Source organism: Rhineura floridana, chromosome 13 (assembly GCF_030035675.1).
Source record: "Rhineura floridana isolate rRhiFlo1 chromosome 13, rRhiFlo1.hap2, whole genome shotgun sequence".
Lineage (NCBI taxonomy): Eukaryota > Metazoa > Chordata > Lepidosauria > Squamata > Rhineuridae > Rhineura > Rhineura floridana.
In genome coordinates, this window is record NC_084492.1 from 11069199 (window position 1) to 11083336 (window position 14138).

Genomic DNA, 14138 nt, shown 5'->3' on the forward strand with positions numbered 1-14138 from the left:
AGATCCCCCCTTACCCTCACCATGCAGATTGTATGGGCTCCAATTTGGGGAAACTTGTGAAAGATAGACAGGATTCACCTAAGACATCTTGGTACCTGAGGCCAATGCTGCTGGAATTTGTGAGAGATGTGGGTGTTTCACAATTAGCTATGTTTGGATGCCATCATAAAGTATGGGTTAACATGATAGGAATGAGGCTAGCCTTCCTCTGAGTTCACACACCCGCTGCCCTTTTGGTGTGATTGCAAGGAAGAGTTTGGAAGCTGCTGCTTCTGTTTTTTATTAACCGCAGCTTGTTAACTGCCCAAACCCTAGAATGTCGTTAATCATAACTATGGTTTGCTTTAAACAAGCCAACTTCAAACCATGGTTTATGAAGCTGGCTTGTTATGGTTAAGATTAACCACAGTATAGGGTTTTGACATAATGCTAAACTGTGGTTAGCTGAAATTAGAAGGAAAGGCTTCCGTTCTCCTCCTTGCTGGAGGAGGAAAAAGAGTGGGGAGCACACCATGCTAGAGGGAGGCTAAGCTCATTCTCATCACAATAAACCACAGTCTGTTACAACAGCCATATGCAGCCATTAAGTGTGAACAGAGAGTGCATAAGCTGCTTTGTCCTCCATTGTTGTGGCTTCCTCCTGATAGCAAATGAAGCACAGTCAGGTTAGCGCAGCTCCTCCTGGTATTTCTCCCACATTCTTCGGTTTCCCCTGTTGTGTTGAATTTTGAATTGTAGGTTCCTTGGGGCAGGGACCTGTACTCTATAAATCATCATACACACTGATTGAACTGTAGTAGTAATAGTAGTAGTAGCCTTAGGTGAAGAAAGCTAAAGATCTGTATCTATGTGGGATCTGCATGAGACTTAGGCTACAGTCCAATACATATGTACTCAGAAATAAGCTTCATTGGGTTCAATGAGACTTGCTCCCAGGTGAGTGTGTATTGGATTGCAGCCTTAGTAAATAAAAATGGTAACAACAATAACAATGCCTTTGTGTTAATCTTCTAATGCTGGAGAAAACTAAAGATCTGCATCTATGGAGGATTTGCATGAGACTTTGTAATGCTCAATGTATGTTGTTTTTTTACCCTACCATAGAATCTCCTGCTGTCTGACTGCTTTTATTCATTTTTTGATCTGCGCAAAGAATTTCATGACTGCTACTCTAATGTGGCCCCCGTGAAGGACCAAACTATCCAGTCTATGGCTGAATGTATCCTTTCTACTCCTCCTCCTAAAGATGGATGGACTTCTTGTATAGGACAGGGGTGTTAATTGGTGGTGGTCCTTGGATGGATCTGATCCCAGTAGCTCTATCAACTTTTAGTCCAGTGTGTGGTGATTATTTCCCCCCCCCCAACTTTTAAAGAAAAAGTAAACATGTTTTTAGTTGTAAGAAAGAGTTTAGCTCTTCCTACGACTCGGCATATGTGACCCATTACTGTGTAGCCTTTTACTTTTAGATGGCGCTAACTGTATTGTAGAGTCTGCCTATTGATTAGTTTGTGTAGCAAAATAGACTTCTGGTCCCCCAGATCATTGTCCTGAGAATTGTCTGCCTGGAGAATGCAGGTGTGAGCTGTCACTGTTCTAGGAAACATAACATTCACCGAGCAGGGCCAACAATCAGAGTTGATGGGAGCTGTAGATCATTGACCATGATAGCTCGGGCTCAGGAGAGCTGTACTCGGATACCATTTAGAAGGCTACAGATTCCCCAACCCAGCTTCAACACTATGGTGAAGTAGCACTAGTCCATGTGGCTTCAAATGTCATGGGTATCATGTGTAGCTTTCACCACACGGAAGTCAAAATCATATGCTGCTTGTGTCTCTTACTAAGCATTTGTGCATGTATCTGTTATGGTAGGATCTTCCTCTTTTGCTTTTCTTCATAATGGCAGCCTACTGACAGACAAGTAGAATGAATATTAACTGGCCGGTAATGCGGTCATTGCCCCAATCATAGCGTGCACTCATTGCTTAGCTCTTCCGGGGAGGAAGGGCGGGATATACATTTAAATAGCTTGTGAAATCCTTTGTCCTGTTTTCTTGAACCCAACATCCAGATATAGGCTTTAGGATAGATGAAACAGAGGAGGATTTTGGAGTATGGCAAGTGAAAGCCATGGTGGCCGTTATTTTCAACATGCTTCCGGATACGTGTGGTGAGTGGGAATGCTACTGCTGCAGAGTGTGTGGCACTTTTCCATCTCGGCTGACAAATGGCATTTTTCTCTGTTCCTTCTGTCTCCTGCATGTATATATATTTTTTTAAACTTTTGTATGTTTCTATCAGTTGCAGATGACAGATTTACTGTCCCTGAAACTGTGAAATACAAATACGAAACTGGACCCTGGTAAGTTGTTTTCTTATAGGGCAGCAATGCATCAGTGTGTGCGTGAGTGCGTGTGTGCGCGTCCCTCTCTCCCAGTTGATTGTGTTAGGGTTCTTTTCATTTCTAGTCTTCTTGATTGCAGAGACTTCTTTTACTAGGGGAGGAGGGTCATAGAGGAAGCACGCACAATTCTGAAACAAGCTGGCAAGCTCAACTTCTGTGTCTTCTATTTCCTAATTTTAGCATTCATATGCCAATTTTTTCCCCCAAGGGGTTAGTGTGGTTAAAAAAGGGGGGGTGCCCAGTTTATGTACCTCAGAAATTAGAGCCAGTGTGGCGTAGTGGTTAAGGTGTTAGACTACGACCTGGTAGACCAGGGTTCAAATCCCCACATAGCCATGAAGCTCACTGGGTGACCTTGGACCAGTCACTGCCTCTCAGCCTCATGAAAACCCTATTCGTAGGGTCGCCTTAAGTCGGAATCAACTTGAAGGTAGTACAGCACAGTACACAATTCTTATATTTATCTTTTATCGTAACCAAATGTAATATGTCAACCTTGACAAATTGATCACTTGCTACTTTTTAAAAAACCCAGCCTAAATCTTTCTGGAATCTCTTTAAACAGTCCTGGCTTCCCCCAAAGAATCCTGGGAGCTGTAGTTTGGGAAGGGTGCTGAGAGTTGTCAGGAGACCCCCATTCCCCTTACAGAGACCCAATTCCCAAGGTTCCCTGGGAAGAGGGACTGATTATTAAACCATTCTGGGTTTATGAAATGATGAGATTTATTCTTGATTTGGGTTTATTGGGTGAGGACGGGGTGTCTTGAAAGGCACCCATTTTCAGTTGTCAAGAACAGGAACCCAGGAAGCTGCCTTGTATGAGTCAGACAAAATAGTCAATCTAGCTCAGCATTGTCTGCACCAACTGGCCATGCGGGCAAAGTGGCCAACGAGATGCTTCTGGGAAGCCTGCAAGCCGGACCTGAGTGCAAGAGCACTCTCCGCACTTGTGATTCCCAGAAACTGGCATGCAGAGGCACCCTGCCTCCAACAGTGGAGACAGAATATCACTGTCATAGCTAGTAGCTCCCTTCATGTTCCTTGCATGAAAGCCCTTGCAAATGCTTTTCATGATGGATGGAGTGGCTCTTTAAGTGGCAAGTGTTGCTGTCCTAGCCCTGGAGTCTTAGAACTAGTGACTTAAAATGCTACATGAAGGGGTGGGGGAATAGAGTGGTCCAGGGGCACTGACCTTGCTCCAGGTCTTTTGGCTCTGCAAGAAATAGCAATAACCTTACCAAACCAGTATGAACTTAAATTTGAGGCTTACGTTTTGCATTGAACAGACTGTCTTGGAGACGTTCCTTGTGCTCCCGGCAAACTCAAGTCCAAGTTTCATTGAACAACCTGGCTGGGATCCAAAGAACCATTTTGTCCAGTTGAATGGTTGACACTTCCCTGTCACTTCCATGCCATATCCTAAGCTCCTTATGAATGTCTCTTCCCATTCTAAAAGCTATGTGGACACCTGGGGGTGGGGGAAATCTTCTTGTTCAAGAAACACAAACACAGAGACTCTTTGGTCACATGGAACTCATTGTGCAGTCCTCTAGATCCTGCCCTCCGTTCTCAAGCTCTTGACATTCCTCTCAAATGACTGGAGTAGCTTGCATTGGAATGGCCAAACAGCCCAACTTTTTGTTTCTTTCCAAAGGAGTAGTAGAAAATACTCTCACAGATGTATTTGAATAGGTGCTTGCAGCGTAGCTAATAAGAGCTGTGGAGTCCTTGGATCAATTCCTGACCTGTTTCTTTTTCTTTTCCACAGTAGTAAATCGGAAGCTGTGGATAGCGAAACAGTAATACGTGCTCGAGGACTCCCTTGGCAATCTTCCGACCAGGACATTGCACGGTTTTTCAAAGGCCTTAATATTGCCAAGTAAGACTTCTAGGTCAGCTGTACAGTTCTGTGTCCAGGATCCAATGCTGTTTTAAATCCTTGCATGTGTTCTGTGGCTTGCTGATCTCTGTTTTTAATGGATTCTGGATGCTTGTTAAAAAGAAAGAGGTTTTTACACTTTGATCCAAGGTGACTTGAGAAGTCAGTATATAAAACAGATCCCTGAGAGTTCCGGCTCCTTATTTTTTTAAAAAAGAACATGTTTCTAGGCTGGGGGAAGGGAGGGTGTGTGTGAGAGAGAGGGCAGAGAGAGAGTGTGTGTGTATTCCTTCTTAGAAACTAGAATGGGTTTATTCAACAAGTTTCAAATGCCTAACCCTTTTTCTGTCCTTATATAGGGATTTTTTTAATGGGATGGGAAAGCATTTAATTTGGAATTTATAACCTGAGCCTCTCCATATTCATCCTATTATTTGTTATCACTCCAAGAGTATCCAATGCAGGGCCCCTCCAGATGTTGTTGGATTCCAACTCCCATCAGTCCCAGCCAGCATGGCCAGTGATCAAGGAGGACAGGAGCTCAACACCACCTATAGAGCAGCACTCATTCCTTGTGGCTTACTGGTGTGTTGTCCACAGGGAACATGGCATCTGGCAACATCTGGAGGGCACATGGCTTCTCCAAAGAATCCTGGGAACTGCAGTTTATTAAGGCTATGGGGAATTGCAGCTGTGTGAGGGGGTAAACTACACTTCCCCGATGCTTTGGAGGAAGCCGTGTTCTTTAAATGTATGGTGCGGATGTGATCTATGTTGGCTACCCTGTGTTAGTTGCTATTTGATTATTATTTTTACACTGTCCCATTAATACAGATGGTAACATAGATTTAATAATAAACAAAGAAGAGTCCCTGCCCTGAGATGGAGATTATAAGCATACCATCCCTGGCCCTGTTCCCACAAACAGAATCATAGAATAGTTGAGGTGGAAGGGGCCTATAAGGCCATTGAGTCCAACCCCCTGCTCAACACAGGAATCCAGCTGAAAGCATGCCCGACAGGTGGCTGACCAGCAGCTTCTTGGATGCCTCCAGAGTTGGAGAGCCCACCACCTCCCTAAACTGATCTGTAGTCAATCTCTTTCTCAGTTGTTGCAGGCTGGGGGCTCGGTTGGAGACTTGCATGACTGCATACTCTTTAATGCACACAAATACCCCACATATGGAAAATTAGCATTCTTGGGGAGAAGGTTGCCCTCTCCAACTCACCAGTTTTCCATGTCTAAGTATTTATATAATTGGACGTACGATTTTCCACCTTCAGCCCAATTAAGAAATGTATTATTCCACCACGTTTGCTGTTTGGGTGAATTTAGGCCTTTGTATGGTCAGTGGACAAGATGACTGGAGGCTCCAAGAGGCCCCACAGCCACCTTTCCACCTGGCTGCACCTGCAAAAGAGAAGGGAAGCAGACCCACTCTGTTGGCTCTGATGAGAGACCAGCTCCATCACTTTCCTCCTTTCCCAGAACTATTTCCAGTTAGCTGTTAGTCACAAGGGCTCCAGCGGGATAGAGGGCACTGCTGTGCATGTACAGCCCTCACTTCCAGCATCCACATGTGTTTTTAGAATCCCCCTTCAGCCTTTTGGAGTCAGTACACGAAGGTATTTATTATTTATTCCAGGGTTCATAAACGCTCTACATTCGGAGAATACTCGAGCGCTGTACAGAAGTAAAACTAACCATAAAATGGAAATTAAAACAAAACAAAACCTACTGCCGCCCTGGGCTCCTACTGGGAGGAAGGGTGGGATATATATATATTTCTGCACATAAACAAATAAATAAGATAAAAAAACTGCAGATGTAAAATGGGCTAATTTAGGAAGGCTTGAGCAAAAAAAGTTTTCAAAAACATAACTATGTTGCTGCACTCAGAATTCCAGAGTTCTGATGCCTCAATACTAAAAGCACATGCACAAGTCACCACATGCTTGACCGCAGGAGCACGTGGCACTGTCTCGTGGGAGGTGGTGGTCCTGGTCTATATTGGATAGACCTAGAGACTGTTTACCAATGGATGTCCCAATGGAGGGGAAACATTGGGAGAAGAGGAAGTGGGCCAAGTGCCCATGGGGATGTTGGGGGTTGTGTGGCCCACTAACTCGGTTTGAGCCCTCGCACATTTTTTGGGACCCCTGAAGAAGGCCATTATAAGAACTTATTAAACTTTAACAGTTGGCCTCTGAGTTGCTACTTTTCTTTTCCCCTCCTCACCCATTTTTCCTTCTGTGCTGTGTTTTTTAGACTGTAAGCCTGCAGGCAAGGATTACTTTGTATGTTGTTGATCTTACATAAGCTGCTCTGGGAGCCTTTTTGGCTAAAGAGTGGGATAAAGATGCTTCATGGCCACATATACACCAGGCATTCATTCAGGTATTATCCCACTTTCAACAGGCATGGCTTTCCCCCAAAGAATCCTGGGAAAGGTCACTTGTGAAAGAGGATGTGAGTTGTCAGGAGAACCTTGTTCCCCTCACAAAGCTACAATTCCCAGAGTGGTTTAACAGCCAATTCCTCTACCCAGGAAACTCTGGGAATTTCCTGTGAGGGAAAGAGGGGTCTCCTCACAGGATTCTTGGGGGATTCCCAGGATTCTTTGGGGGACACCATGACTCTCTAAAGTGGAATAATAGTGGAAATAAGGATTTCAGCCTTGGTTGTCTACACAATGCTTGGGTTTTACTCAGGGGTGGGGAATCTTCGGCCCAGGGGCCAAATGCAGCCCTCAGGTATCTCTTGCTGACCCTCAGGACTCTCCCCAGGCCACACCCTCCCCCCCCCCTAGAATTTGTCCTTAAACTGTGACTTTTATGCTTGCTTTGATGGAGTTGGGTGGCTGTGCGGGATCAGTGCTAGCAGGCGGCCAGGCTGGGCCCTGGCCAAGGGCCTGAGAGCTCACAGGAGCCCCTCATCAGCCTGAGCCCAACCTGCCACGCCGGCACTTCTTCTTTCATTGCTGCTGCCTCCTCCTCCTTTCCCCTCAAAGGTGGCTTGGCCGCACTCCCTTCTGTGCGTGCCTCAAGGGGGCTGCCGCTGCTCTTGGCCATGCTGGCTGAGCTGTAGGAGTTGCCAGTGGACAGCGGGCCTTGGCGGCAGCGGAGACACTTTTCCTTGTGTATCTTGGGGAGGGAAGAGTTGCGCCATCGCCACTGCCGCCACCTGACACAGTGCAATTCAATGGAGTGAGTGATGCGAGGCGAAGGGGGGTGGGCGCTCACTCATGCCGTGACAGGCACCTCTTCCTTCTCCTGGGGTGTGCTTGCAGGGGCCTCCCTCCTTCCCGCCTCTGCTTTCTCACCTCAGGGGCTGCCATCTGCTAGCAACTCCTCCCTCCAGCTCAGCGAGAGCAGCAGGTGTGGCAGTGGTGGCGGCAGCCCCTGCCAAGGAGGGGCATGCAGGGAAGGGGGGCTCAAGAGGAAGTCTGTATGTCCAAGGGCCCCAAGAAATCTGGAACCACCCCTGTATGTGTGTGTTAGTGTAGGAACTGACTTTTGTGTGGCTGGGAATGTGGCCTGCTGTACAAAGCGAAGAGCTGGATCTGTTGTTCTGACCACTGCTGCCTTGGGCCCTGACCACCGTGCCATGTGTGTCCCCCCCCCAAATGCAGCCCTCAGGCTGAAAAAGGTTCCCCACCCCTGCTTTGCCATGTCTCCATGCTCTCTCACCAGCCCAAACAATAGAGGAGGAACGGGCCTTTGCAGGATGTAAACAACTTCTAACTCATTCTTGTTCATTTTCTGTGTGTGTCTCTGTTTCCTCCACCCAGAGGTGGCGTGGCCCTCTGCCTGAATGCCCAAGGAAGGCGGAATGGAGAGGCCCTGGTGCGGTTTGTCAACTCTGAGCAGAGAGATTTGGCTCTGGAACGGCACAAACACCATATGGGGAGCAGATACATTGAGGTACATTGCTTAGGTGCAGGTCTGAATGTTGTTGGATATTCCTAGCCTCCTTGGATTGTACAAGAAAAGGTGGTTAATGATGAAATGAATCAATCCTTAATAATAGTTCTGCATTAAGTTGGAGTCATTTTACTGATTGATTATTTATATACTGCTTATATGCCCAAATGGCAAATGCATACTAATTTGAAAGTTGTTTGATCTAGGTTATGCATCAGCCCTCCCCACAAAAAAGGACAAAAGAGGGTACATATTTGTGCAAAATTTGCGCTGATTTACAGATATGGATGCAAAATCAGTAATGATTCCTACAGTTAAAATGGAAATAGGATACAGCTCATCATAGTGGGGGAAAGACTGTGGCCAGGTAACCTGTGTGCCTGCATAGTCTACGCTCAGGTGCTCACTGTTGATGGGCTGAAGCATCTTCATCGCTAAAATGGACTTGGAACGGACAGCCCTTTATATGGAGGACACCTTCACATAGAAGACTGTCGTCCTGTGAAAAGCTGGGCATGTCACCACCCTGATTAGAGGGGTCACCAGTGTGGTGGGCACACATCAGCACACAGGGTCCCCCTGTTGAAATTAGGCTTGAAAGAAGCATTCTGTTCTAGCCAACAGAATAGGCTGCTGTATGCTTGGTGCCCACCACAGTTTCTTCAGTTAGCAGATGTTGCCTCCGGCATTGCCAGGTCAGTGAAGTGTGTTAAAACCCGTGTCCAGAAGCAAGAACCTGTTCAGAAGTGATGCTCTGTTAACATTCTTCATGTTTAATAGTGTCATCTGCCGCTAATACATTTTTTTTTTTTGCCTCCTTTTGCTTCAGGTTTACAAAGCAACTGGAGAGGAGTTTCTAAAGATTGCTGGAGGTGAGGAGAAGTTCAGAACAAACCAGTGGAGGCTGGTCCATTAGGGCACTGCTCTTCCACCTTGGGTCCCCAGAAGTTGTTGGACTACAACTCCCATCATCCCTGGCTGTTGGCCAAGCTGGCTGGGGGATGATGGGATTTGTAGTCTTAACGACATCTGGGGACCCAAGGTTGAAGAACACGGCATTAGGGGGAATGGGGCACTGCCCTACCGACCTCACTCTTCCCCCTTCTGTTGCCTTACTCACAGCCATTCCAGGGGGTGGCATGGCCTGCCATCTTCCTCCTTCTTCGTCTCAATGTGTTGCCCCTTGTAGAACTCAGCAGGGAGAAAGATGAGGGCTAAACTAGCAATAGCTGGCTCTGCCTGTCATTGGCTTTGGCTCAGCCTGCTGTTGGGCTCCCTGCCTTCTGTCCCACCAGTCCCAGTGGGCACGAGCCACCACTGGAATGAACCTTTTAAGCCTGTGATTTAACGTTTGCTCTTTTGAATGCATGCAACCAAAATAGTTGTAAAAAATTACTTTAAAACTTAGGAATCTAAGTGTTATTTACTGTATTATTAGTACACCATCAACATGCATAGTGTCTTTAGCGGGATACTATCCATGCTCTGTTAGCCTCCAGGTTGGACTACTTTCATGTGCTCTCCATGGGGCTACCTTTGAAGACTGTTTGGATACTGGTGTGGGATTACTAAGTGGGACTGGGCATTATGACAGCATTGGCAACTGCACTGGCTCTGTTTCTGGGCTTTATTGCTAAATAACAAACAGCAAATTGCTGGATAATAAATAGCAAAAGAGAAAGCTTCTGCCCCCAAGGAGTTCACACATTGCAATATATTGAAATGCTAGAATATGCTACAGTGTAAGAGAGCAAGGGGAACTGGGTGCTTGGTAGTATTTTACGTATGCCGTTGAATGGTTTGTACCATTTGATAGGGTTGCAACATTTAACCAATCCATTAGATTGGGGTAGTTAACCTGTGGCCTTCCAGAATTATTGAATTCTAGCTCCCATCAGCCCCAGCTAACGCAGCTAACGGCGAGGGATGATGGGTTTTTCAGCAACATCTGGAGTGCCAGAGGTTCCCAGGCCTGTTTAGAGTAACTTAGAAAAACTTTTGATCATCTTAAAAGTTGTTTCAAAAGTTGGGGAAAGTAGCTCAGTGGCAGAGCATTTGCTTTGCATGCAGGTCCCAGGTCAATCCTTGGCACCTCTAGGTACGGTTGGGAATATTCTCTTCCTGAAACCCTGGAGAGATGCTGCCAGTCAGTGCAGACGATGTTGAGCTAGATAGACCAATGGTCTGACTCTGTGTAAGGCAGCTTTCTATGTTCTTAGGGTCAATCAACTGAGCACCAGGTTGTGTATGTGTGTGTGTGTGTATAGAATCATAGAACAGTAGAGTTGGAAGGGGCCTATAAGGCCATCCAGTCCAGCCCCCTGCTGAATGCAGAAATTCAGCTTAAAGCATACCTGACAGGTGCCTGTCCAACTGCCTCTTGAATGCCCCCAGAGTTGGAGAGCCCAACACCTCCCTGGGTCATTGGTTCCATTGTTGTACCTCTCTAACAGTTAGGAAGTTTTTCCTGATGTTCAGCCTAAATCTGGCTTCCTGTAACTTGAGACCACTATTATGTGTCCTGCACTCTGGGATGATCGAGAAGAGATCCTGGCCCTCCTCTGTCTGGCAACCTTTTAAGTACTTGAAGAGTGCTATCATATCTCCCCTCAGTCTTTTCTTCTCAAGGCTAAACGTGCCCAGTTCTTTCAGTCTCTCCTCGTAGGGCTTGGTTCCCAGTCCCCTGATCATCCTCGTTGCCCTCCTCTGAACCTGTTCCAGTTTGTTGACATCTGGACACAGACTGAAAGTGAGGCCTAACCAGTGCCAAACACAGGGGAACTAATACTTAATGCAATCTGGAAACTATAGTACTGTTCATGTGTGTATGTGCGCATGTGGGGGTAAACATTGTCACCCTCTTCCCCCAGGTACCTCCCATGAAGTAGCTCAGTTCCTCTCCAAGGAGAACCAAGTCATCATCCGGATGAGGGGCCTTCCTTTCACAGCGACCCCTGAGGACGTCCTGGGGTTCCTCGGACCCGAGTGTCCTGTCACTGGAGGGAAGGAAGGGCTTCTCTTTGTCAAGTATCCAGATGGCCGACCTACAGGAGATGCTTTTGTCTTGTTTGCCTGTGAAGATTATGCGCAAAATGCACTTAAGAAACACAAAGAGATCCTTGGGAAGCGCTACATCGAGCTCTTCAGAAGCACAGCGGCAGAAGTTCAGCAGGTTGTAGCACTTTTCTGATTTGGGTGTGAGCGAGAGAGTGTGTGTGAGTGAGTGTCTTCCTACTTGGAAACCAGAACGGGTTTACTCAACAAGCTTCAAAAGCCTTGTGGATCTCTGTGCCTGCCTTGCTGATCCCTGTTTTAAGGGATTCTGGATGCTTGTTAGAGAAAGAGGCTTTTACACTTTCATCCTAGGTGACTTGAGAAGTCAATACATAAAACAGATCCCGGAGAGTTCCAACTCCTTATTTTTAAAAGAGCAAGTTTCTAGCCTTTAAGGTTGAAGGGGAGGGTGTGTTTTGGAGGGGCAGACAGAGAGAGATAGTATTCCTACTTAGAAACTAGAATGGGTTTACTCAACAAGCTTCAAAAGCTTAACTCTTGTCTTCCTGCCGTTATATAGGTGTTTCCATCTTTTTTTAAAAAAAAATGGATAGGAATGCATTTAATTTGGAATTTATGACCTGAACGTCTACACAGGAGTGCAGTTGACAAGGGTCTCGGGAGGTCTTAGACCCTTTACTGGGAGCAGGGTATGTCTTCAGCATCCTATGAGACAATCAGCATAAAAGGGGAGTGTGTTAGCCACTGAGAAGAGTCTTCTAACATGCCTCCTTGTCCTTTCCTGCTGATTGAAGCCATTGAGGTGAGTCAGCCGTTGAAAAGACAACTTCTAGGCAGCTAACACTCTCCCCTTTCATGCTTATTGGCTCCTAGGGATATCTGTTGTTTTGGGAGAAGGCATGAACGAGGATCTGATTCTTAACCCAGCAACAAAAAAGGGGGGCATGGCTGAGACTAACATGAAGGGACCCTGCACTTCTGAATTTGCCACTATACTACTCCTTCAGGATGTTCATCCTGTTGATTTATTATCGCTCCAAGGGTATCCAATGCAGGCCCCCTCCAGATGTTGTTGGACTCCAACCCCCATCAGCCCCAGCCCAGATGGCCAATGATCAAGGATGACAGGAGATAGAGCCGAGCAACACCTATAGAGCACTATGGCCGCATGCACACCAGAGAGAGCATTCTTTCCTTGTGCCTTACCGATGTGTTGGCCACAGGGAACATGTGTTATATTCAGCAACATCTGGAGGGCCACCGGTTTCCAGCTCCCATCAAACCCAGCCAGCGTGGCCAGTGGACAAAGGGTGATGGGAATTGTCCAGCAAAGTCTGCAGGCCGCAGGATACCCATCCCTCACTTAGGCCAAGAGCCAAGAGACTGCATTGCTGCTATGAGCAAACCCTGTTTATAACCGCAAAGAAGCCTGCTTACATAACCCACAGTTTGTGGCTATCTCTTGAGTTTCTGTTTCGGGGCAATTGGCAAAGCAGTTGTCGGAGCGTTCTGTCCCAGGATTTCACTGCTGTTCATCCGGGCCAGGTGAAATCGGTCCCAAGAAGTGCGCCAGGGTCTCTGTGAGGTTTTCATCTTAGACAACAGCAGCTTGGATCCTTGACCACTAAGGATGCCGGTCAGAGAGAGATACCAGGTTCAGCCTCCACCCTGGCATTGTCCCCAAGGCAGGTGTACCCCCCTGTCCCAGTGGACTAGGCTGGATAGACCAACAGGTAGATTTGGTGTCAGCCCTGGCATCCTCACATGGTGCCCTGTAGTGAATGCTGAGGATCCACTGAGGCTGGTGCCCATTTAATCTTTAAAAAATTTTTAGGGCCACTGCCATCTTAATTTCTTTTCAATGCTTCTGAGTTGCAGCCTGTGGCAGTTGGAGCTCCAGGCCGTTGAAGGGGCAGCTCCATTCAGCTGTTGCTTTTCCCCTTGACTGCTGGCCCGGGGAGAGGGTGAGGCCTGTTGGGGGATGCCCTTTGCCCAGGGTACCCCTCAAATCTAGCGTTAGCCCTGTTTGCTGCAAGGCAGTGCCATATGTTCATGCAAATCCTTGTCCATTGTAAAGGAGGGCATTTTGCAAGGGTGTGCTGATTTTGGTCAGTGCATGGTAGCGATGCTATAAAGCTCACCCAGTTTTCTCTTGCTAGCGCTTGAGGACCTCCTAAAAAGGAATGTTTGTGTCCCTGTTGAAATGAAGAAGTATTGTGCTTTTTGCATTGCACATGAGTGGAAGAACATTTGTGCAGTTTTAACCTTTGCGGAAGACATGATTCACTAGAAAAGATAATAATGCTGGGGAAAACAGAAGGGAGTAGCAAAAGAGGAAGGCCAAACAAGAGATGGGTTGATTCCTTAAAGGAAGCCACAGACCTGAACTTACAAGATCTGAACAGGGTGGTTCACGACAGATACTCTTGGAGGTCACTGATTCATAGGGTCACCATAAGTCGTGATTGACTTGAAGGCACATAACAAGCAAAGCCCTAGATACACCCCTCCAACTTTCCAGTGGTACCTGGTGTTCACTGGGACTGGTAGGGTGCAAGGCAGGAGGCTAACAGTAGGTGGAGCCAGAGCCAATGACAGGTAGAGCCAACTAATGCTAGCATTGTCTGCATCTTCCTACCTGCTGGGTGCAACACCGAGGCAAAGGAGGGGGAAGCTGACTGCCACTGCCACCCTCTGGGCTGATTGTAACTAAGGTGGCAGGCAGGTGGGGGCTGGCTGAGAGCACGCAGAGGTTAGTGGGGTGGTGCCCTCTTCACCCAAGGTGACCAGCCTCCATTGCTTCTTTCTTTCCAGTCCAGCCACCAGGGGCTTCAGCTTCTATACAGCCAAACCAAAGGACAGGGGGAGGGCTGCTATTTCTGGCTGAGGTCTCTGCTCCCCTTTTCTTGTTGA

The 14138-nt window shown here is 47.0% G+C and overlaps 1 protein-coding gene across 12 annotated transcripts in view; it reads left to right on the forward strand.

Annotated features, from left to right (window-relative positions):
- ESRP2 (epithelial splicing regulatory protein 2) overlaps window positions 1-14138 on the forward strand; it is a 93251-nt gene that overhangs the window by 44825 nt on the left and 34288 nt on the right. For 8 of the 12 annotated variants that reach the window (XM_061594634.1, XM_061594630.1, XM_061594635.1 and 5 more), the window contains 7 exons: window positions 1105-1219; window positions 2075-2173; window positions 2305-2365; window positions 4176-4286; window positions 8078-8210; window positions 9040-9082; window positions 11081-11382. In XM_061594634.1, coding sequence (XP_061450618.1) covers window positions 1105-1219; window positions 2075-2173; window positions 2305-2365; window positions 4176-4286; window positions 8078-8210; window positions 9040-9082; window positions 11081-11382 — 864 coding nt within the window. The remainder of the gene's footprint in view (window positions 1-1104; window positions 1220-2074; window positions 2174-2304; window positions 2366-4175; window positions 4287-8077; window positions 8211-9039; window positions 9083-11080; window positions 11383-14138) is intronic. The other 4 variants (XM_061594632.1, XM_061594642.1, XM_061594633.1 and 1 more) reach the window with 1 other exon arrangement.